General features: G+C 37.4%; 1 protein-coding gene across 1 annotated transcript; it reads left to right on the forward strand.

Annotated features, from left to right (window-relative positions):
• The first annotated feature begins 12,953 nt into the window (after positions 1-12,953).
• On the forward strand, positions 12,954-16,391 carry LOC131325223 (large ribosomal subunit protein eL42-like). The gene is made up of 4 exons (XM_058357354.1): positions 12,954-13,148; positions 15,600-15,779; positions 15,955-16,029; positions 16,112-16,391. Exons 1-4 carry the CDS (start codon positions 13,146-13,148, stop codon positions 16,169-16,171), a joined length of 318 nt encoding a protein of 105 aa, XP_058213337.1. The 5' UTR covers positions 12,954-13,145; the 3' UTR covers positions 16,172-16,391.
• Positions 16,392-22,871: the final 6,480 nt, after the last annotated feature.

Consider the following 22,871-nt stretch of genomic DNA (forward strand, 5'->3'; position numbering starts at 1 on the left):
TCTCTCTCTCTCTCTCTCTCTCTCTCGTTTTACAAGTTATCTCCCACCCTGGATTCTTCATTTTCAACTAGCACAAATGCAATGATTCCTAGTTACAGAACTAAATATTGCCATTACAAGCTCCAAGCAGCCATCAGAATGACTAATTCAGATCCAAACAGAGGAAAATTATATTATTCATGTCCAAATGGAGTCTGTGAGATATGGGATTGGTGCAAGCCAATTAACACAATCCCAAGTGTGCCAACCCAGAGGAGGTTCTTCCATGAAGATGAGACAGAAAATGCAACAACTGGGGATGAAAATGCAAGACGTGGGGTTGATAATGCAATGGCAACTTGGATGCAAGTGCTTGAAGAGCCGCTAGGAACTCTGAAGATGATGATGGCCATGTGCCTCATCACCATTGTCTTGTGTTTTTTTGTTATCCTACTGAAATGAATGTAATGCAAGTTCAAGAATATAATGCAATCTGAACCTAAGTGAAATGAATCAGCATTTGTGGCTTTGGAAACCTATATTTATGCCACTTTTGTGTATTTGAAAACTTATTTACATGCCATTACAATGGACAATGGACAAAAGGCAGTTCAATAATACACCTAATTGCCAAACCATATGACGGTTGATGAATAAAACAATTCATTGAAGAAGAAGATAGTTGCATTGACTATAATATTCAAGTAACCAAAAATTGGTACCTGCCAAAATCAGTGCAATACAACCATTCAACATCAGTCAATACATAAACCAAACACCAACTTGCCAACCAACCATTCAATATCCAGTTAACACAAAAACCTTGGCAACCAACAATTTAATATCCAGTCAACACAAAAACCTTCCTGCCAACCAACCATTCAATTTCTAGATATTACAAAAACCTACTTGGCAAACAAAATAAACCAATTATGCACAATGACCGAAGTCTGTCATATTTAATGCCAAGGAATCAAAATGAGAAACAAGTTCTAATTTAGTGAGCTGGTGTTGGTGGTTGTAAAGCTTGAGCAGGTACTGGTGCTGGTGGTTGTGAAGTATTTCCAAAACCCCTGCCCCTTCCACCATCACCCCTTCCCCTTCCACCATCACTCCTTCCCCTTCCTCTTCCCTTTCCACCACCACCCCTTCCCCTACTAGTTAATGCTTGGCCTCCTTCAGTTGCTGTAGTAACAAGTTCCCTTCCTCTGTTACTAGATGCTTGGCTTCCTTCTTGCGTTGGCCTTCCTCTTGGCTTTCCAGTTGGTCTACTGAATACTAACCCTCCATTAGGCCTCCTCATAATTTCAGGATTAACTTCATTTTTGCAGCTCTTGATATTATGGCCCCATTGACCACACCTCAATGAAGTATTCTATCTCTTCAGCTTATCTGCATCAGGATTCTCCAATTCTTCTCTTTCCTTCCTTCTAGATTTCTTAGGTTTGCCAGCAGATCTGCCATAGTTGGGAGGGCGAACTGGAACACATCCACTTAAAGGCCACATGGTCCATCCATTGATGGGGTAAATGATACCCTTGTAGGTACTGGCATTTGTCTCCTTCACATAGCAAGGGTGGCAGTAATCTAATACATTTTCATGATTGAAAGTAATGACAACAATAGCATGAACACATGGGATACCTTTCAAATCTCATCTTCTACAACTACATGTGTGGTCCACCAAATTCAGGCTATACTGCTCTGGTGGAGGGCAATGTATTTAGAAATGTCCCTCACCACACCATATTGGGTTACAACCACCAACTCTTTTGTTATACTTCTCTATTTTTTTTTATAACATTGGGGCTTATGTTGTGTTCCCACTTGGTTATTTTGTCTCTCATTTTGGCCAATCTTTTCATTAAGTAGCACCTGATTCCTTCCAACATAGTTATAATTGGTTTATCTCTAGCATTCCTTATGTCTTTGCTGAAACCCTTACATAGGTTGTTAACAAAAATGTCACAATTATTAAAAGTGGAGAAGTGAGACCTAGACCATTGCGTGGTTGGTTTTTTTGCTAGCCACTTGTATGCCTCCACATCAGTACTCCTCATTATTTCCATTGCTTTATGAAAATCTGGAACGGTTGTAGCTCTAGCAGCTGCCCATAATTGTTTCCTCAACTCCATCCCCTTGTGCGAATCTCTGAAATTTGTATACAAGTGTCTGGTGCAGAATCTCATCTCTGCATTTGGCACCACTGTTTGTAATGCTGGAACCAGGCCCTACAAAGTGAAACATTACAAGATGAAATTAAATATACAAGGGCAGCATTAAATAAACAACCACAATCAGAAAGAAGTACTACAACAAACAAAAAAACCATAGCTTTTCAAAAAAAAAAAGAAAGCCAATCGACACAAGCAATAAACCCAATCTAGAACCCAATAAAGCATATTAGTTCAAAAAGTCATTTTTCTTCACTGAAAAGGACAAATTGTATTGATTTCTTCCCAAAATTATGTCGTTTATTCTATAGAGAACTGAATGAACTCACGGACTCACCTAGGGTTTTTTCTCTGTTCCGTAATGGCATGCTTCTTGATTGTTTGGGAAATCGACCACGATTCCCTCTTCGTTATCTCAGTTTTCCTTTTGTCATCTCTGCTTTTTGGGTGGAGTGAAAAAGACTGAAAAATAAGTGGGAAATCGATAAGGGTTAGGGGAGGGAGAGGAATGGGCAAATATGCCTCTGGGGGAGGCTCACGTGATGGGCACATGATCCTTTTCCGTCCAAATTATTGACGGGAGCCAACGGAAGGACGACATTGAAATAAATTTGTAAATCGAAGGTTTACTGGGTGAAATTGAAATCAGAAGGACTAAATTGAACTTTTCGGATAACTCGAAGGGATATAAAAGCAAATCACTTGCAGTTATTTGTTTTTATAGAAATAAGATTTGCATGTTATGTATCTGTATGAGGTACGTAATTTAGATTAACAATATCAGTTACATAATGGGCAGTAACTCATTCCCTACTAATAGAGAAAGGATTTATGTGCAGTGGACATAGAGTAAGGGATTTTTATATAGCTTAAAGCCAAATGATATTAAAAATATAGCCAAATGTCAACAACAAATTACCGAACTAAATGCATCGAGTTTCCGGTCGAATATCAAACTAGATAAAACATAACAGTAGCAACAATCACACACAAGCATAAACTAAGAGCGATGATAAGAGTGAATGGAAGCCCATCTCTGTCTTTCGGAGTGAATTCTGTTGATGATCCAGCCGCATCATCCAACAAAGGGATAAGGGAATGTGGCACCAATTGGTACCTTCACCCAAGCGGTGTAGGCCTCATCCCATGATGAGTATTTTTTATGCACAACACCTTTAAACTTGATGACTTGTTTGCTACATGAGGCCCAACTATCGTATATACCCGAGTTCATCCCCACAAAGACAACGTAGTAATACTTGTTTCATACCATTCCTATAAATCATAGATATTGTACTTGAGTACATGAAAAATAACAAACACAAGGTGCTAATAAAATTTAGTACATGATAAAACATACATGAAAGTCACAGTTTAAATAATACAGTAATACATAAAAAAACATACATGGGGAATCACAGATACGATAGATTTTAAAGATAAAATACTAGTACGTGAAAAAAATAACACATCAATAGTCCACCCAAATTTGTTGCACCATTTCATCCCACCTAACAGACATCAATTGAAGATTTTGACGGGACATGTTCAGAGGCTCAATCTCGCCTACATTACCGACACGTTCCCCCACGCTATTCCCGTCATTGTCCTCCTCATTTCCCTCCTAGTCATGTTGGTTATATCCATCGAAAAATTCATCTCTTCCGCACCGCATTATGATTCAATTGTGGACCACACAATATGTAGTAACGATTGTTAGTTGATGAGCACATGAGTACCTAGGCATACTTTTTAGTATTGGAAACCGTACTTTCAAAACACGGAAATAACGTTCTATAACATTTCTCAACGATGAATGCTTATAGTTGAACAGCTTTTGCAGCGAGCGAAACACTGTATCAACTCCATTCCACTGGTCCCTATGGTATCTGCGTCCTCGATAAGGAGCTAGATACTTAGGCATGTTTGTGTATCCAGAATCCACCACATAATATTTATCTACACGATAAGTCAATTTGATTAGTTTAATTTTTACTTTCAGAGACAATGTATTTTAAATTCATTAATTAATTGTAATGTTTACTCACTCAGTGGAAGGTATGGGAAGTTGTAGGCTGGGTTCGACATTGCAGCCAAGAAAACACGGCCATCGTGGGCACTCCATTCCCAATCGGGGTAAACGAAAGTGAACTTTATGTCAAATGAGCATATTGCCATTACATTTTGAGGTTTGATGGACTTCCTGCCACGAAATGCGATTTGCATGGACGCCGGTATCCAAGCCTCAATGTGGGTTCCATTTATTGCGCCAATGCAGTCCTATATAAATTTAAATTAGTATTGGTCTGTGTTACATATCTCCAAACACAAGCCAATATATTTTTAAATGTAACTGAAAAATTTACCTTAAACCTTAGGTAATATCTTCCGTCATTGAGAATTTGAGGAGGCGTATCGTTAAGATTAGATGGTCGGATTATGGATATATCAATATAACAAAGAGCACGATGCATAAGGTTGAAGTGTCTGCTTATGGTATCAAGGGAATGTTGGAATTGGTCAGCAGCAAGTCGCATTTGTCCGCTTTGTCCACATATAAACAAGAATATTGCCAATGATTCCTTTACGGACAATCTCATATGATCCCAATTTAACTGACCCTTATCCACCAATAATGCAACCAATGATTTAAAAGTCTATTTGTCGACACGTAAAACATCTTTAATGGTTGTGGGGTGTTTTGTCATCAAAAACCAAGTATAGGATTGACCACTAAAAGGGGCCACTAGTTGAGGAATTCTCGCATCCTCCTCATCGGATTCTGACATATTTTCCAAAAAATCTAGGTCCATTAACTCGTCGTCATCACTGCTTGAATCTTCGTGCTCCTAGTTTCCACTTGTCGACATGATAATTAGGGTACGTAACTGTTACAAGTCAGATGATAAATGTGTGTTTAATAAAGGGTCAATATTTTTGACTATAGACTCCACTGCTATGTATCTTAATTTCAAAAAAAAAATAGAGGCAAGCATCTATATTAAAATTACCCATCTAGTGATTAATCACCACATTACAGTCAATCAATTCTCTATTTATGACCCACGAGATATCAGACGAAGACAAGAAAAGAGAAGCCAAAAACAGAGTTAAAATTCTGCATGGTTGTCATGAGCTATTCAAATTTTAAATTCTCTCACAAACTCGAGCTTTCTTCCTATCCTCCACATGCTTAGAATGAGTTTCGTCAAAATCAGATAAGGGAGAAAGACATGAATAATAGCGAAACAGATTGGAGAGCATAATTACAAGCAAAGCAGAAGATGAATTTCATAATGAGCCAAATTGTTTCATAACAGCAAAAATAACAGACAATTGTTCCATAACAACAGAAATAACATACGATTGTCTAAGAAAAGGTGAAAAATAAACAGACATAGTTCATCATACTAAAGAAACATGCACTTTATACTCCAAATTCTAAAAACGTTGGACCCACGTTGTCCTCTCGTCCTCATCTAGGTTGAGAAATTCAGTTTACCACCGTGGTTGGTCAACAAGATGACTGTAAGTGTTAAGATATTTAGCTTCACCGATGATGTGCTTTATACTTTTCAAGAAGGCATGACATTCCCTCATTTCTAGATAATTTTGGGCACTTTGTTTTTGGGCCTTCAACTGATAGTACTCGCCCTTCGTTTGCTAGGAGAACACAAATTTTTCGTATACTTCATCTCACCGTTCAAACTTTGTTGCCTTCGCGGTGCTTCCGCCACTACCATCCAATTTTCTTTTACCCTTTGACCCCATTGACACGCTGTCCCCCCTTTTTATGGACTTTCCTTTTTCGTACATGACAACTTCCTCATCACGTGTGGGGGGCGGTAGTGTACATGGACTTTCCAATGCATCATTTGCCAATGAGCTAGAAAGGAGCTCGTCCAATTCCTCGAAGTGGTCATGGCCTTGGTTACGGAATTTGGCAGCCTTTGGATTTGCCTACAAGGAAGTTATTGGGGGCACATTATTGTTATTGTATTCTTTCTGATGTTAGGGGATGAAGTTAAAAAAAGTGAGATCCTAAAGTTCACATACCTGGAGGTATGTTTGCCACATGTCATATGTTGTTGTGACAGTTTGTGATGCCTAGTTTGGTCTTTTATATTCTTAAACATCTTATACTCTTTCTTAATGCGAGTAAACTTTTCTCGGATCTTAGGAATAGTGTACCCTATTCTCCCGTCCTCACTCCCAACTCTCTCAATATCTCATGCCATTGTAAGTCATTAAATTGTCGTGACTTTTTTGAGCTGGTCGCTTCCTCCCTCTTAGCCACCTCAACCATTATGTGAATGAATTTTTTCATGTACACATAACTCCACATGTCAATGTCATTTTGTGTGCGGTCCATTGTAGGCTTACATGTGGGAGAGAAGTAATTAGGATATATGAAATTAGTGACCAGAAGTTATAATAGATTAAGTGGATGATGAAAAAGAAAGTGGAGGACTGTAACAAGTGCATGTACGAAGGGGATGCTAACAAGTAATAGTTCATGTACCAGTGGGATGCTATTCTCGCCGATGAATGGAGCCAAACGTTTCTTGTTTTGTGAAAGTGGAGTTGTAGGTTCAAACTTCAGTGATTGGTGTTGACCTAAAAATGAGAAAAATACCCAAATAGCAAATAGCATTAGAACTTGCCACCAAACAAGGCAATAGCAGCAGTAAAAATGACCATAGAAGAGCCCCATAGCAGCAGAAAATGACACCATACGAAAGTCCATTAGCAGAAAAAATGACACCCAAAAATTACTTCAGACACAAGAGTTAGAAGAGAAACAACACAACAACAACAAAACCATATAAAATCAACCTCATAGACACTTAGCAAGGTACATAAACTAGCAATATAATAAAAGTGCATTCTTAACAAACAAATCACCATAGTAGGCATTATGCCTTTTCCAAACTTACAAGTTACTTTACGCATCCTTAATTTGTAAAAGAATGTCTTTTTGTCTCTTTTATGATGGAGATATTGGGAGAGTTTGGATTACAATACACTATCATGCAGATAAGTGGTATCCACTATGCAGACAGAAAATGGGAACTGCTTGAGGGAAATTTGTGGATTTTATTGGTTTTAATTTTGGGAAATATAGCAACCTTATATAAGCAAAACAGATTGAGTCCATACATTAATTGAGTATGATTGCCTTAACAGAAATGATATGGATTAGGACATTCAAAAGTAAGCAAATAGCACAATTTCAAGAACATGTGTTATATAATATAGACTTCAGCAGTGAATAAAATACATCATCGTAGATCACCTCTAATATGGTTTAAATCTTGGGCCTATGGACATGGATATAGCTTGACTGCGCCTCACATAGATCTGGCATTTCAAGGACTGTAAACCAACAATAGCAACATCATGAATGAGCATACAAGTATGTTTCTGACACTGGTTTGGTACAACATCATGGACGAGTATACAACCATAACTTTAGTTCAGGTAAACATCTCATTAGAGCTCTGTAAAAAGGCTTTCAAGGATGCCTGTGAATGGATTTGCCCTCTTCGAGTTGGGGGACATGAACGTGGTTGCTTACATGGGCTACCTAGATTGGTAAAATTTGTGTTCTTTTATCTTTTGTTATGCATAGTGGAGGTCCAACATCTGACAGCTAACCTTTTTGTTTGTATCTTACATGGTCGTCTAATATTGTATTTTTCTCATTTTGGGGGCACAATGTTTGGCAATTATATGTGGAACAATCCGAAGTAAAGCTATATGGAACACTAGAGATGCAACTACCTAATTGGGCGATGTGATTTCATAATTTATGACTGACAAAAGCTCTCAAATGAAAGCGGTGCAGTGTTTTGGAGTGCAACACTTATATTTGCTTTTAGATGTAACTCTTGTGGAAGCTTTACAACCAACCCAAAACCAATTTGCAATGTGGATCTTATGCAAATTCTATGTGACAATTGAAATACAATTACTCCAACAACAAATCAAAAAATGTTCCAAACAAGAAATGTTCTCACAAATAAGAGTAGGTTTCTCATAAACAAGTACGTTTGTCACAAACATTTTCTCAAATAGTTGGTACACATATGTAGGTTTTTAAACCATGAATCGGAAACAGAAAGGGTATGGGGTGAAATACCTCTACCTCTTGAAACCTTGGTAGAACGAAGGATCCATTTACCGCACCTCACACCGTATTTGCAGGGGTCCTCCGTTGTGTCGGTGTCGAGAGACTGTGAGGGTTGGTTTGGGTGGAGCTTCTCTTTGGGCATTCTTTGATTATAAATCCTAAAGTAGGGTCTTGAATTGAACAGTAACACTTGAATAGGTCAAGATCGCAGGCCTAGGATTCCAAACTTATGGTTCCAAATTAAATCCACATAGTGAAACGATAAGACTGGGAAGAGAGAGAGAGAGAGAGAGAGAGGACCTAGGCGCATGTAAGATTTAGAGTTGTTCGGTGTGTGTGTGTGTGTGTGAGGGAGGGAGAGGGAGAGTGTGAGTTCAGAGAGAGATGGAGAGATCAGAAAGAGATCAATGAGACTGTTCGGTGAGAGAAAGAGCACGTTACTTCTGTTGAGAGAGAGGGGGAGGCAACTTTGCACAGGTTTACGTTGGGGAAGCCAGCTGTAAAAAAGGCTGTCAACGATAAGACTGGGATAAATGATATTTCTAGTTTCCTGGGGGATAAAAGTTATAACCGAACAAGAGTTTTGGATTTGGTTCATAATCTGGGATACAACTACCTAACCGAACAAGGGCTAAGGGTAAGAGTGAGGATCATGCCCCCCCCCCCAACCCAAACGTCCAACTTTGGGCCAATATGATTGATAAGAAAATCCAAACACAGGTTAGAGAAAAATTCAATCTATTGTCAAATATCGCTTATTTTGTATTTCATACTCCCCTTTTATCCAAGTGCGTTCCATTTTTTGTCTTTATTTATGTAGAATTACAAAACTACCCTTCATACATTTTTTTCCTTCACACATGAAAAAGATAATCATGTAATTTCACATCACTACAAACCAAAAAGATGAGTGCATTTGGATAAAAGGAAAGTGTGAAAACCAATTCTCATTTCTAAATTAGAAAAAGTCAATAGAAAAAGGGAGATTTAGTGATAGGTTCATTATAGACATTTCATAAGCCCACCTAATAGTTTTGTAAAGCCACAAGTCCACACAATTTAAACCCTGAGGTACCGTATGAAAGTGCCTAAAACCCTAAATCTTATGAAAGTGCCTAAACCACTAAAATCCTATAATAGGAAAGTGCACTCTAAAACTTTATAAAAGTGTCTAAACCCTAGGGTACCCTACGCTGGGGTAATCTACCTTTCCTTAGAGTACTCTATCCTCTAATAAAAAAGTGCAACCTAAAATCTTATGAAAGTGTCTAAACACTAGGGCACCCTACCCTACGTTAGGATACCTTAAAATGGACTTAAGACCTTACAAAATTAATAGATAGACTTGTGGGCTTATGAAGTTCACATAATAGACATAAGATTAATTTTTGGGGAATTTTTAGGCCGGCCCAAAAAATTAGGTTCGGACTTAATTTAGTCCTGCACAATTATTTATATTTTTTATTCCAATCATGCCCCTTCATGCGCATCAGCGCACGGAACTAGAGAGCATCCAGTATAGAAAAATTATCCAATGCTCCATGAACATTGGTGTACCATTAAAACATTGTTTAAATTTCAAAAAGTCATATCTTTTATTGTAGATATTCATTTTTAAAAAAAATTATATTTTTGGAACCTATTTGACGATATCTACTAAACAAGATCCACATTGAATATGAAATTATGGAAGATTAAAAAAATATCACTTACTATGAGAACTCTCTATGAGAACTGTTTTTATGAGAATTGTTTTTATGAGAATTGTCTCTATGAGAAGTGTTTATGATAATTATTCCTATGAGAATTATCTTTATGAGAACTATTTCGGACAAAAATATCCTTGACTCTGTGAGCTAGTTATGAGAACTGTCAATTCTCATAGTTAGTTCTATGAGAACTATGTGAAATGGCTATGTGAATGAAAAATACACAGTTCAAATAATCTCAATACACACTAAATACACAGTTCTCATAGAAAATAAGTAGTTGTCATAGAAAATACACAGTTCTAATAGACAATACTCAATTTTCAAAGAAAATACATAGTTTTCATAGATAGTTGTCGTGGACAATACACAGTTCTCATAAAAAATACACAATTCTCTTAAAAAAATACATGGTTCTTATAGACAGTTCTCATAGAAAATATGCAATTCTCATAGAAAAATACATGGTTCCCATAGAAAATACACAGTTCTCATATATAATACACAGTTCTCATAGAAAATACACAGTTCTCATAAAAAAATACACAATTCTCATAAAAAATACACAGTTCTCATGGATAAATACACAAATCTCCTAGAAAGTACTCATGAACTATGGTTACGAGAACTGAGACTATGAGAGCTATATTTTTAGAATCAATTCCTAAATCATATTATTTCGGACAAAAGTACCATTGGATATGTGAACTGGCTATAAAAACTGCCAAGTCTCATAGTCAGTTCTATGAGAACTACTCAGTTCTCATAGAGAACTGGTCTTGTGAGCTGAGATATGAGAACTGGCTATATAAATTGCCAATTCTCATAGTCAATTCTATGAAAACTGCTAGTTTTCATAGTCAATTCTCATATGAAAAGTAATTGTTCTCATAGAGAGGCTTTGTAAACTGGTTATGAAAATTAGACTATGTGAACTGACTATATGAACTAAAAAATATATATTTCACATAGTTTTACGATACACTAAAATACACAATTCTCATAAAAAATATATAGTTCTCATAGAAAACATACGGTTCTAATAGACAATTTTCATGGACAATACACAGTTCTCATAGAAAAATACGCAATTTTTATTGTCAGTTTTCATGAACAACACACAGTTCTCATAGAAAAATGCACAGTTCTCATAAAAAATATACACACGAATAAAAATTGAACAAAAATAAAAAGGTAATCAAATCAAAAATATAGTTATAAATGTTCTCACCGTCATGTCTTCAAAAAAGTAATCAAAGTAAAAAAAAGTAATAGTTCACATAGGAAATAAATTGATTTAGAATTGAATTTTTAATTGTCAAGTCTCATAGAAAAATACACAGTTTTCATAGAAAATACACTTATTTACATAGTCTCACCACACACTAAAATAAATACTTTTCATAGAAAATACATAGTTCTCATTGAAAAATATACAATTCTCATAGACAGTTCTCATAAATAATACACAGTTCTCATAGAAAATACATAATTCTTATAAACAATTTTCAAAGAAAATACACAGTTCTCATAGACAATACACAATTCTCATAGAAAAATACATAATTCTCATAGACAAATACACAATTCTTGTGGATAATATATAGTTCTCATAGAAAATACACAGTTCTCATAGACTATTCTCAAAGACAAATACACAGTTCTCATAAAAAATACACAGTTCTCATAAAAAATATACAGTCCTCATAAAAAATACAAACAAAGAAAAATTGAACCAAAAAAAAAAATCAAAATCAAATATGAGAGGTTGAAAATACATAAATTTGACATTTAACAAAAAAAACATCTACAAAAAATTGAGTGCTATTGATGGATGGTCCAGCATTCAACAAAAAAATCGATTGACATTCAATAAAATATTTAATCAACAAAGATTTCTACCCTTGCTCCGGCGTCTCCAGCGTGGATCTCAAAAAATTTGTGTTCTAAAATTCGGTTCTCATAGACAATCATCACGGACAATAACAGTTCTCATAAAAAAAAACACAGTTCTTATAAAAAATATACCGTTCTTATATAAAATATACAGTTCTCTTAGGAAGTTCTCATAGAAAATACACAATTCTCATAGATAATTCTTATAGAAAAATATACAGTTCTCATTGAAAATACATATTTCTCAAAATTTAGAGCTTAACTTTCTACATCATTATGAAAATTAGAACCATGTCTTCCAAACACGTGATACGGACCAGTAATAGCTAGGAAAGACATGATTATGGAGATGATGAGATGTTCCATCTTCGATCTCCTCGCACCAGTGTGAATTCGATCATATCTCGAAATTAATTAAAGACGGTAAAGACTGAATTAATTAATGAATTAACAACTCTCAGCAAATTGAATCCACCATTGGCCTCAATTCTCTAACTCGTTGCCACTCATGCGTTCGTCGTCTTATTTATAGGAGTAGCTCCATCGAGTGGAAGCCGTCGCCGGTGCTACTCCTGGCGAACATCGTTGACGATTCTCAAGATGTCGCCACTCATGCAGTCATCGGTGTCATCCTCGGTGAAGGAGAGGAGCTGGCGCTGCTTGATGTAGTGGGCCTCGCCCGGTAATCGCCGCCTATGATGTTCACCGGTGATGTGGCAGAGGAGGACCGTGGTGGTGGCAGCGCAACAGTGATATTGTCGGAGAGGAGATGACAGCAGCGGTGGTCGTCGGCTCTGCTCCGTCATGGAGGGAGAGTGACAAAGAGAGGTGCTGCCGTGCTGGGTCTGGTTTGGGGGGGAGAGGAAGAGATGGGGGAAGGAGTTCAGCTTTTACTCGTGTTAGATCTTTGTGGGCAAAAAAGACATTAAGCAACATAACCGAGGCTATTTAGCATTGGCAAAAATATTCAAGGTTGGGATCAAACTGAACTTAAAAAAGGGAACCGGCTTCTAATTTTCTATTAATTTTTCTATAGAAAGAAACCAATTTGTGGGCTATCATTGAAAATGGGCTTGGCTTGGGCTTGTTCACGGTGACAACAAAGCCCATTTTTCTTGAATTTATACAAACAAAGCCCTTACACCAAAAACGGGTTACTATAAAATCTACTACTGGCATTTTCAGTAGTTGGAAAGGGCTTGCGGCACATTTCAGAAACCCTAATCTCTTCGGCGTCGTTCGGCCAACGCAGCAATGGTGAGCTACCTCAGATCTCTCTCTCTCTCTCTCTCTCTCTCTCTCTCTCTGAAGCCTAATTTTCTGACGCCTACGCAATTCGTGTTGGGTTTACTACGGTGTTCTTTTTTGAGGAAAGCTCGAATTTGAACTTGCGTATTATTACGTGTTTTTGCAACGATTGCGTCTTTCATTTCCTGCGTTTATGTAGTGGTTCAAATGTTCTTGAACTTGTAGACTGTCTTCAAGCTGTTTTGGTGGTGTTATTTTTGTTATTGACCTGTATTAGTTAGGATTTTGGAGATTACGAGGGTTTCTCGTGTTTATTTGAGGTTTATAGTAGAGGAATGCCCTTTATCTCGCTTTATTGTTATTCTCGATGTACGTTAGAAAACTACCACCTAACTTATGAGTAACTGTACCTATGATGATCCATGGTTGGGCCTAGCTATTACGTTTTGTGTACACTGTGGTTGTAGATTATTTGAGTCTTGTATGTGGGATCTACAAAATTGGTGGTTGGACAATGGGATATTCTATTCGTTGGGGCTCTTGGTGGATAATCTTATTATGGGTTAAAATTGATGTAGGAGATGAAATTCTAGCTTTTAATCAGCTTGATTCTTTAGTTGACACGGTGCTTTAAATCTACTAGAAAGTAACTGGGGAGCTAAGTTGGGTATGTATTATTCAGGCTTTTGATAGAACTCCTCAGCAATGTTTCCACTTTCCAGTGATGATTGGCACCCAGCTAAGTGGTTTCGTGAATCAGTTTATGCTACTGGTCAAGGACGATGTCTTCTAATTCACAGTTGATTTGTTTATAGAAATCATGTACTACTATTTGTATCTTCCATTGACAGTGATTCTTAAAGTGCCCTTCTACTGATAACCAACACAATGCAGTTTCGATTCCCTTTGAACCTTTTCTGCTCTGTGATGAATAGAAGTACAGATCATGTGTTAGCATCTAACTCTTCTTGGGTGGATTATCCTTGAGACTTTTTATTCCTTTCGTTCTTTGCTTTTTGCTCCTGGTAGGGTTAAGGACTTAGGGGGTCTGTTTTAGACCAATGGACTTTAATTGTATTTGTGAATCATGACATTGAAAACCTCATTGAAATGTGGTCATAAAGGGTGACTGGTGAGCGCAGAAGTGCTGAGCCACCTTCTCTTCTCTCCCTCACTCCTTCCCTCTCTGAAATTTAGCTGGTATTCTTTGGTGTAGTTCTTGGTACATTTTGAATGTTTTATGGCTGCTGTCCAAGAAATTAATAGTGGAAGTAGTTCTGTCATTTTTCGGAGTTGTATTTTTTGTGCTTTGACTATTTTTTTATCTTCTCTATCTGTTGCTTAGAGTTTGATAGATCAATAGGTCTTGTGCCGATTTGAGTTTTATAGATGAATACATTTTGCTCAAGTTATTTTTTTTCTAGATCACCCGAACGATAACGAGAAAAAATCCCGCATAGTTTCTGCATTACTATGATGAGTGATGACCCATGGCTGGGCTTAGATAGTAAATTCTGTGTATTAAGTGATAGTGTATTGGTTTATTTTTCACAAAAACTTGAAAATTGCTGGTTGGAGCGTTGGACTATGGGACGTTCCATTATTTTAGCCTCAGATGATTATTGTGATTTTGAATTATTTTTGCTGGTTCAAATTATTATAAGGCAGAAGAATTCGAGCGTCTAGGCAATTTGATTCTTTGATGGTATGTGATAAATTCCCAGTGACGTTCCAATAAGGATTGGCCCCTACCTATTTGTTACATTATCTGTGCATGTAATCTTGTCTTAGATAGATAATAATATTGAGCCATCTACTCTTTCCTTAATATTCTTTTTTGCCCCCTTTTGCCTCTATAAGTTGTAGTATTAAAGGCCACATTGAAAGAGTAATCAAGAGTACGTTGATCGTAGCATCATTGGGTGCCAATGTGCCATCTTTTGTTTGCGTTGGAATGTTGCTTTCACAAGATATGATGAAGTCATCTGATTCAGAAAATGATGATTTTGTTATGCATCTTTCGTTAAGGCTCTTTCTTCAATGCAACATGGATAAAAAGTCAGCCGATTGAAACTTACTCCCCAAGTGATCAAATGAGGGTATAAACACAGTTGTCGGCAGTCATAATTATAAAGATGTTAATGTTCTAAAAAACTTAGTGCATCCTTTGCTTTATTTATCTAGAAATGCCTGTGCAGTGCAAATTGTGAAGTATCATCTCGTATCCCTTCTCTGATCTTTAAGATCATGAAGCCTTTTGGTAGAAGCGCAAATTGAAACTATATATTCTTGTAAAAGAAAAAGAAACAGGAAAAGCATGCTCTTATCAGATTGGCTTTTCAAAAATTTTCCCCTGTATTGATTCCTTGTAGGCTGAAGTATACTCTATTTCCTACAGATGGAAGTTTTGTAGTAGAATATGAAAAATGTGATCTCACCAGGTGTAATATGTTGGTGCAGGTGAATGTTCCAAAGACGAAGAAGACATACTGCAAGTCGAAGGATTGCCGAAAGCACACCTTGCATAAGGTAACACAATACAAAAAGGGAAAGGATAGCTTGGCTGCACAAGGCAAGCGCCGTTATGATCGCAAACAATCAGGGTATGGTGGGCAAACTAAACCTGTTTTCCACAAGAAGGTAATTACCCTTTCCTTGCATTCTGTTTATTATTTCGCGTGGCAGTATATACTTTAGAGTTGTGTTTATATTTACTCCAGGAAGAGCCCTATCATGTATAAGTGTTTTATCTTGCCGTGTTAAACTAGAAATTGAGTTCGAAAATGTTGCCCCTTGACTCTGTTTTTCCTAATAGGCGAAAACTACGAAAAAGATTGTGCTGAGGCTGCAATGCCAGGGCTGCAAACATGTATCCCAGCACCCAATCAAGGTTAATTCCTTAACTTACAGACCTTTGTCTTACGTTTTTGTTATTGGCCAAAATGCTCACCGAAATGCCATTGTTTTCGCAGAGGTGCAAACACTTTGAGATTGGTGGAGATAAGAAAGGGAAGGGGACTTCTCTTTTCTAAATGGCAATCTGTGGAAAACAGGACTTGCAGTCTTATTTTATAGTGCTAAGTACCTTGCACTGTCAGTTGGACTTTTTTTTTTTGGGTCTTAAAATGTGTCTGTGTTTAGAGATTGTGGCCTTTTTGCGTTTTCATTGGAGTTTCTGATGTCTCTCTCGAGGTTAGACAAGATATTCATGATTGCAGTTGTAATATTTCAATCTGATGAATGTTCTTGCAAGGTTGCTGATATGCCTCAGATGAATGGTTTTGTTTAATTTTTGGTTAGACTTAATGAATATCTCTGTAGTTGATAGATTTTTCTGCACATATCAGAAGATGCTACGGTCCCTTGAAAAGAGGGCAACGTAGTAACATTTTTCTGTACTATAGCATAAGAGCATCAGCAGTGGAATAAACAAATATGACTAATCAAAACATACCACAACAAATTTTGATTATCCATTTAGAAGTTGCTAAAGTTAGTAATGTCAAATCTCATATTGGTTATTTTTTGTCCATAATCAAAACCAAGGGGCCCTCCAAACTTAATTTTTTCATTTCATGCATATTTTTTGAAAAAAGTGGTTTTTCAAGGGGAAAAAAAACAGTTTATGTTAGAAACAGTTAAAAAAAAAAGTTTTCCAAAAAATACACTTTGTTCACTTAAAAACCTGTAAATACAATTTTGAGAAATTTTGAAAGAATTATATTTACAAAAATAGTTTTGAAAATTTAAAAATTATAAATACAATTTTTTAAAAACAGATTTTGTGTAAAAAACAGTTTTCTTTAAAAGAGTTTTGAAATTTCAAAAACAGATTTTTGAAAAACAAACTTTATTTACTTATAGTTTTCAAAATTTTTGAAAAAATTGTTTTTTGTAAAAGAAAAATCTGAAAAAAAAGAAAAAAAAATCTGAAAGTTTCAGTTTTTTAAAATTATTTTTTGAAAACATTGTTGAGAGAGAGAGAGAGAGAGAGAGAGAGAGAGAGAGAGAGAGAGAGAGAGAGAATAGAATGAAAGAGAGAAGATTTTTGTGTAATGTTAGTGTACTTGATTGAAAGATAAAATTTGATTATTGACAAAATATTGCTAGCTTTGATTATTGAAGAGCCAAAATTTGATGAGTTGTTAAGAGGTTGCTAGGTTTGGTTATTCCAATGTGAGCACTTTTTTGATCCAATATTGTTAAGTTTAACAATTTTTTTGTTTTGCTTATTCCACCGTGGAATGCTCTAATGCTAGCCCTCATTCTGCATTTTGCTGGCCAAGCATAAGAACTTTTGAGAATCATAACTTTCATCTCAATTTCATTTTAGTAATCACAGAATTACATACAGATTATGTTCGACTAAGAACTATTTATACAAGACTAAGAGCCCTAAAACGGTTACAACAAACTTCTAACTGATCTTGAAACTAATCGCCCAACTCTAGTTAGCTTTACTAAACAAAGTTAACCACAAATCAGTTGGACTTAACTTCTCTTGTAGCTGACGTGTCCTCAACATTTTGATTTGGTTGGTTTGACACACCCCCACAAACTGATGCTGGAAGCTCTGACAGCTTCAGTTTGGCCTTTAGAAAGTTAAAACGGGAGATAGTAAGAGGTTTAGTAAAAATGTCAGCTATTTGGTAAGCAGAAGGGACATATTGAATAAGCAACTGTTTCTTGACCACTTTTTCTCGAACAAAATGGAAATCAACTTCAACATGTTTGGTGCGTGCGTGGAACACGGGATTCGAGGCCAAGGAAATTGCTGAAACGTTGTCACACCATAGAATGGGAGAATCAAAGGAGGACACACGAAGGTCTTTAATGAGTTGAGTGATCCACAAAAGTTCTGCAGTGGTGTTTGCTAAAGCCTTGTACTCTGCTTCAGTAGAAGAACGAGCAACCGTAGCTTGTTTCTTAGCAGACCATGAGATAAGGTTAGGCCCCAAGTAAACACAATAGCCTCCAGTAGACCTTCTGTCCAGAGCATTACCCGCCCAGTCAGCATCAGAAAATGCTTGCAACTGTAAATCCCCTTTAGTGAACAATAGACCCTGAGTGATTGTGCCTTTGATATACCTCAGTATACGTTTGACAGAAGTAAAATGGCTTTCCAGAGGCGAATGCATGTGCTGACACACGGAATTTACCGCAAAAGAAATCTCTGGTCTTGTCAGAGTTAGATACTGTAAAGAGCCAACTAAAGTTCTATAAAACTCTGGATAAGGATAAAGAGGATCTGGAGTAGCAGAAAGAGGCTTAAGAGAAGAGGGGGAACCACTTGGTCTGCAGTCAGTCATGCCTGCTTTCTTTAATAAATCCAAGGCATACGTGGTCTGAGATAACACGAACCCATGAGAAACTGGGACAACTTCTATGCCCAAGAAGTAATGCAAAGAACCAAGGTCCTTAAGGGCAAAATCTGCACCCAACCTTTGAACAAAGCTAGAGATAATAGTGGAACTATTTCCAGTTATAAGGATGTCATCAACATATACCAGAACATAAACCAAATGTCCTTGAGAGTAAATAAACAGAGAGGAATCTGCCAAGCTGTTGATGAACCCTTGATTAAGAAGACTATTAGAGAGCATATCATACCAAGCTCTAGGAGCTTGTTTAAGCCCATAAAGAGCCTTATGAAGCTTACACACATGATGAGGAAATTCTGCACTCACATATCCCTGTGGTTGTTTAAGATAAACATTTTCTTGAATAGTGCCATGCAGAAAAGCATTGGAAACATCTAATTGTTTGATGGACCAGCCAAAATGAACAGCCAAAGAAAGAATAAGTCTGATGGTCTGTTGTTTTACTACAGGACTAAAGGTTTCTGTATAGTCTAGCCCTTCAGTTTGTTGAAAACCCTGAGCAACTAAACGAGCTTTATATCGAGCTATGCTACCATCAGAATGTCGTTTGATTCTGAAAATCCACTTGCAACCAATAGGTGAAGCATGAACAGGTAAAGGTTCCAAAGACCATGTTCCTTGTTGGATTAAGGCACTATATTCTTCTGACATTGCTTGTTGCCACTCAGGATATTGCATAGCTTCCTTGAATGAAGTAGGTTCAGTGAGAGGAGGAGTATGAAGAAGCAAAGTAAAAGGTATTTTTGGAACAAAAATTCCATCTTTGGCTCTAGTAGTCATAGAATGAAGAGGTGGGATACGGGCAGGAGTAGAAGAAGAGGGAAGAGAAGAAGAAGGAACTGCTACATCTGAAGTAGAAGTTATAGGAACAGGAGTAGAAACAGGGCTCGGAGATATTAAAGAGGTATGTGGAGAATGAGATGGAAGAGAAGGAGAAACAGATAATTGAGTAGGAGAGAATGGAATATGAGATGGAGGAGTGAGAGGAGAAACTATGGGAAGAGAACCAGAAATGGATGGAGACCAAGTAGGAGATATAGAAGGAAAGGAAAAATTGAACTTGAAAGAGGAAAGAGAAGGAGATGCTGCAGGAATAGCAGAAGAAGGAGAAGGACAAAGAGTAGGATATGGAAAATCAGTCTCGAAGAACTTCACATGTTTGGAAATGTACACCCTATTAGTCTTAGGATCCAAACATCTGTAGCCCTTAGTGGCAGAGCAGTAGCCTAAAAAGATACAAGGAGATGATCTAGGAACTAGTTTATTAGAAGCATAGGGTCTAAGCCAAGGAAAGCAACAACATCTAAAAGGTTTGAGGATGGAGTAATCAGGACTAGTCTTGTACAAAACATGAAAAGGAACTTGGAAATGTATAGAAGAATTAGGAAGACGATTGATAAGATATATAGCTGTAGTAATAGCTTCCAACCAGAAAGTAATAGGTAACTGAGCTTGTTGAAGTAAAGTAATAGCAGTTTCTATGATATGTCCATGTTTCCTCTCTGCCACTCCATTCTGTTCTGGAGTATGGGGACAAGAGGTTTCATGAACAATGCCAAACAAAGCAAAGAAAGCATTCATTAACTTGTTAAGAAATTCACCTCCATTACCAGATCTGAACTTTTTAATGGACAGAGAAAACTGATTTGAAACAAATACTTTGAATGCTTGAACATGAGAAGCAACATCAGACTTAGCATGCAAAGGAAACATCCAACAATATTTGGTAAAGTCATCAACAAGAAGAAGATAGTATTTGTAGCCAGAAAAAGATAGAACTGGGGAAGGACCCCATACATCCATGTGGAGAAGTTCAAAAGGTGCAGTAGTTTGTGAGGTAGAAACAGGAAATGGAAGTTTGTGACTTTTAGCCTTATTACAAGAGTAGCATGCTAAAGAGGAAGCAGGAGGAATAGCTAAGTTGTAAGCTTTGGACAGTATTGGAAGCAAACCAGCATGAGGATGGCCTAGCCTCTGATGCCAAAGAGAAGCTGATGAGCTCATGCTTAAGAAGGCTTGAGCTGACTTAGAAGAAGGAAGAAGGGGGTAAAGCCCCTTGTGGCAGGACCCCCTGTGTAGAATTTGATGAGTGTCCTTGTCATGAACCACATATCCACATGAATCAAAAGTGATTGTACAGTTGTTATCAATAGCAAACTGATGAACTGAGAGAAGATTATGAGAGATTTGAGGGACATGCAGTAGATTATGAAGATGGAATGTATAGGAAGGTGTAGGAAGTATACCATTACCTGCGTTAGACACAGCAACATGTTGCCCATTACCAACTGTAACATGATCAGCACCTAAACCTGTAGTAGGAATAGAAATCTGAGTAGCATCAGGTGTAACATGAGATGTAGCTCCGGAGTCAAAGTACCAAGGACCAGATGGAGCAGAGCTGTTATGGCCTGATGTAGAAGCAACAGAATTAATCTGAGGAGTAGCATAGCCAGAAAAAGGAAATCCAGCTGTATTCTGAGACATTCCATAGGAAAAGGTACCCATGGATGGTAAGCCATAAGAACCAAGAACATTAGGATGTGAATCTGGAAATGCACTTGGAGATGGTGTGCCATAATACCCCATACAATCAGCATTGGTAAAGAGAGCATGAGCAGGTGAGGAAGGGCCTTGAGAGTACTGTGATGAAGGGCCTTGAGAGTACTGTGATGAAGGGCCTTGAGAGTACGGTGATGAAGGGCCTTGAGAGTACATAGGCATGGGTGGACCTGTCCCAAACTGTGAGCTGGAAGCTCCAAACTGACCAGTTAGTCTGCTCATTGGTCTATATCCCAAATTCAAACGATAATAACAGGAGAATGCTTGATGATTAGTCTTGCCACATATCTGACATTCACTGTTTGACACAGAAAAATTTCCAGGAAAACCACCAGCAGGAGAGGCGTAAGAACTAGGAGAAAAACCAGACTGGCCTTGATAAGGAGGACCATTGTAAAAACCAGTGGGGTATCCTTTCTGAAATTGAGAGGGAAAGATATTTCCTTTGAATCGATTTGAATTTCTATGAAACCTTGGGCCAGTATGACTTGGGGAGGGAAAATTAGGAAAGAAATTTTGTGGTGGTGGTGGAGGAAAGGGGTATTGAAAGGATGGCGGTGGAGCAGGAGATGACAAATGAGGAATCTGAATAGGTGGAGAAGGATTAGACCCATTAGGTTATGTTGGGCCTGTTGGAGAAGGAGAAAAGGAAACAGATGAACGAGGGTTTGATGTTTGATGTTGGGCAAGCAAGATTGGAGAAGAGTCTTCATCCTAATCTTGAGTAATATGAAGATCCTCGGCCATAAGAATAGTAGATAAGTTGCTAAATGTCAACGGCATTGAATCTAGACGTGTACGAATGGCTTGCTTGAGAGACTTATACCCCTTTTTCAAACCATTTAGAGTATGAAAAGCAAGCTCTTCTTCATCGACATGAGAGCCAGAAGCTTCAAGTTTTTGAACTAATTCCTTGATAGAATCAAGGTACTGTTCCATAGAACCTATTTTGTTGAGGCTATACAGACGTTGTCGCAAAACATGAACGTGAGACCGAGAAAGAACACTGAACTTTTCTTCAAGTTTATGCCACAATTGAAACGTATATTCAGATCCAACAATATGAGGCAGCACAGATGGTGTAAGCATGGCAATAAGACATGACAAAAGCATTTGATCAACAGTTTTCCAAGTCTTAAACGCAGAATTAGGGTTTCTAGTGCCTGAAGCATCCTCAATATGAGAAGGAGGTATGACCAGAGATCCATCAAGATATTCAAATAAGGAATTAGCCTTTAAGGCGGTTTCGACTTGTGTCTTCCACGCAAAATAGTTCGAAGTATCAAGTTTAACAGAAATAAAGGAAGAAAAATTCGCAATGAGAAAGGCTAGAGACGAAGGAAGAGAAGATGTTACTGCAGTAGATGCGGACGACGCCATTGATGACGGTTCGAAGCTCTGAAATTAGGCGAGAAATGAAAGTGAATCACAAGCACAAGACTGCCGTCAACCTGGCTCTGATACCATAAGAACTTTTGAGAATCATAACTTTCATCTCAATTTCATTTTAGTAATCACAGAATTACATACAGATTATGTTCGACTAAGAGCTATTTATACAAGACTAAGAGCCCTAAAACGGTTACAACAAACTTCTAACTGATCTTGAAACTAATCGCCCAACTCTAGTTAGCTTTACTAAACAGAGTTAACCACAAATCAGTTGGACTTAACTTCTCTTGTAGCTGACGTGTCCTCAACATTTTGATTTGGTTGGTTTGACAAAGCAACCATACCTTGCGAAAGAAATGACTGGACTGCACCACTGTTGACCGGATAAAATTGCAGT

The sequence above is a fragment of the Rhododendron vialii genome, chromosome 5a (genome assembly GCF_030253575.1).
Source record: "Rhododendron vialii isolate Sample 1 chromosome 5a, ASM3025357v1".
NCBI classification, from domain to species: Eukaryota; Viridiplantae; Streptophyta; class Magnoliopsida; order Ericales; family Ericaceae; genus Rhododendron; species Rhododendron vialii.

What these genes read in the sequence shown, in the direction of transcription:
- LOC131325223 (XM_058357354.1), top strand. An exon ending in AACCTGTTTTCCACAAGAAG is followed by an intron (nt 15,780 to 15,954) that starts GTAATTACCCTT and finishes TTTTCCTAATAG; the next exon opens with GCGAAAACTACGAAAAAGAT. An exon ending in TATCCCAGCACCCAATCAAG is followed by an intron (nt 16,030 to 16,111) that starts GTTAATTCCTTA and finishes TTGTTTTCGCAG; the next exon opens with AGGTGCAAACACTTTGAGAT.